Genomic DNA, 1,819 nt, shown 5'->3' with positions numbered 1-1,819 from the left:
ATCTCTCAGCGCAGGAAGAAGTTTGCAAGAGATGTAAGAGGATCCGAGTCAAGTCATTATCACGCGTGCGTGGACTTTTCTTCCTGAGGACATGCTTTGAACCTGCAAATAAGTAGGAATAAACATGTGGAGCAATAGATGCCATGTGCATTAGGGAATAAATTGAGTCCACATATGGCACAGGTTATCCAACGCAATGAGAAGATAGATGGTGAGGTTTCTTCAGATGTTGGAGGCTGCTTGACAAGCTGCAGTATGTATACACTTCCTTCCAGGTAGAGTCGTGTGGCAAAATACAGCATTCTACGTATCTATACTAAAGGAAACAAGCGGTAGTATCTCGTACTGTGTCCCTGTGCAGGTACGCTCTTGTATATTTGTCTTGGACGTACGTGGAGGTTAAACGAGTCGAGTCCATCCATGCACTCCATGGCGTTTTATCTTTCTCAAAACCAATATAGAGCTCTACAAAAGCAACCTAAAACAAAACAACAAGTGGCAACTGCAATTGAGTTGTATTGACAACAATGGCATGAGAAAGTTTTCCACGACTAGTCAATCAGAATACAATAGTCAAGACATGGTTAGGTCCCTCTCCCCCACAGAGATGCTCTTCTCATCTTCTGCTCTTCTTCGTTCTTTATTCCCCCTCATGCTGCTGATCTAATATCCTAAGTTAACCAACACATATAATGAAGAACCAAAAGGAATTAACTAATCAATAAACAATGAAATTAATACTCGGATAAGGTCTGGTTGTGCATCATGATCAGAACCAGTCCTGCGACAGGTCGCAGTCGTCGTTCTCGCCGATCAACCCCGGATCGTCTTCTCCCCGTTGTCGCACGGAGCGCTGAGAGCCATTGCCATCGGATGAAGAGCTATCATGAGATAGGGTCCTTTTCGATGAAGACGGTTCATTGCCTGAGGGCAGCACCTCGGGCATTCTTTGGGCATCAGTTGCAGCAGAAGCGCCGGCGGCGGCGGCGGCGGGTCGTCGATCAAATGATCTCACGCAGCCTGACTTGGTATACATGCGGCACACGCTGAATTCGCTGCGGAGCTGTGAAAGAAGAAGCGCAAGATGCAGGAGTTTACTGCAATGGTGCGAAGTGGATTGATAGGGTTCTGGTGCCACTATGGAGGCAATGATTACCTTCTGTGTTGCGCTTAGCGGAACGGTGGTTGCACCTTCCTCGAGTGCTCTGTACTCGTTCATCTTCCACCTGGTCTTGGTTCCGGTGGGAGTTCGTCCTTGGTAGAAGACCATGGTCCTCTTCATACCCATGACTCGGTTCGTGGACGAGAACACGTAGCTCAGGGATCCGGTGGCCTTCCAGTAGCCCGATGGCGTGGTTCGAGTCGGCCGCCCTCCATGCGCTTCCCTCTCCTGCCTTGGGCATAAGAACAACCATTGCTCTCCATCTCGCCTGCAATGCTCTCCAGACAACGCTACGCAGCACCACGTTCCGCCAGATCAAGATCATCAGCAATATATGTAGGGAAAGAAGACTCTACAAGACAATGAAAAGAAGCTGCGCTTACGAGGAAGCTGCCATGGATCGACGCAGTAGACATCAACCACGGGGATGACCTGTTCCATGTCTTCTCTTCGGTTCTCGAGCTTGTTCTGAAGGTAGAAACCGATCAACTCTTCTTCGGTCGGGTAGAAACGGAACCCCGGCGGGACGGTGTTCATCTCTCCCCCTTTCGTCTTTGCTGATTCCTTGTGGATCAACCTAGCTACAGGGCTGCAACTTGAGCTTCGGGGCTCAGAAGATTAATGGAAGGAAGGTGTCTGCTTCCATTTGGGATGGTC

At 49.1% G+C, this 1,819-nt stretch overlaps 1 protein-coding gene across 2 annotated transcripts; it reads right to left on the bottom strand.

Moving 5' to 3' along the window:
• Positions 1-494: 494 nt before the first annotated feature.
• On the bottom strand, positions 495-1,819 carry LOC103999997 (NAC domain-containing protein 90). Of its 2 annotated transcripts, XM_009421922.3 has the most exons (3): positions 1,546-1,815; positions 1,157-1,452; positions 495-1,063 (listed from the first exon to the last, which is right to left on the bottom strand). In XM_009421922.3, exons 1-3 carry the CDS (start codon positions 1,697-1,699, stop codon positions 770-772), a joined length of 744 nt encoding a protein of 247 aa, XP_009420197.2. In that variant the 5' UTR covers positions 1,700-1,815; the 3' UTR covers positions 495-769. The 2 variants fall into 2 exon arrangements, with proteins under 2 accessions (XP_009420197.2, XP_009420196.2); XM_009421921.3 differs by having other exon boundaries at positions 495-1,452; positions 1,546-1,819.

Source organism: Musa acuminata, chromosome BXJ3-10 (genome assembly GCF_036884655.1).
Source record: "Musa acuminata AAA Group cultivar baxijiao chromosome BXJ3-10, Cavendish_Baxijiao_AAA, whole genome shotgun sequence".
NCBI lineage: Eukaryota > Viridiplantae > Streptophyta > Magnoliopsida > Zingiberales > Musaceae > Musa > Musa acuminata.
Note: the sequence above shows the minus strand (reverse complement) of the source record. Positions and strands in the feature narration are given on the sequence as shown.

Excerpts from the sequence above, each read along its gene's own strand:
- LOC103999997 (XM_009421921.3), bottom strand. The coding sequence starts at position 1,699 with ATGAACACCGTCCCGCCGGGGTTCCGTTTCTACCCGACCGAAGAAGAG. Across the intron at positions 1,453-1,545 it reads CGATCCATGGCAGCTTCCTC|CGTTGTCTGGAGAGCATTGC; the intron begins GTAAGCGCAGCT and ends GGTGCTGCGTAG.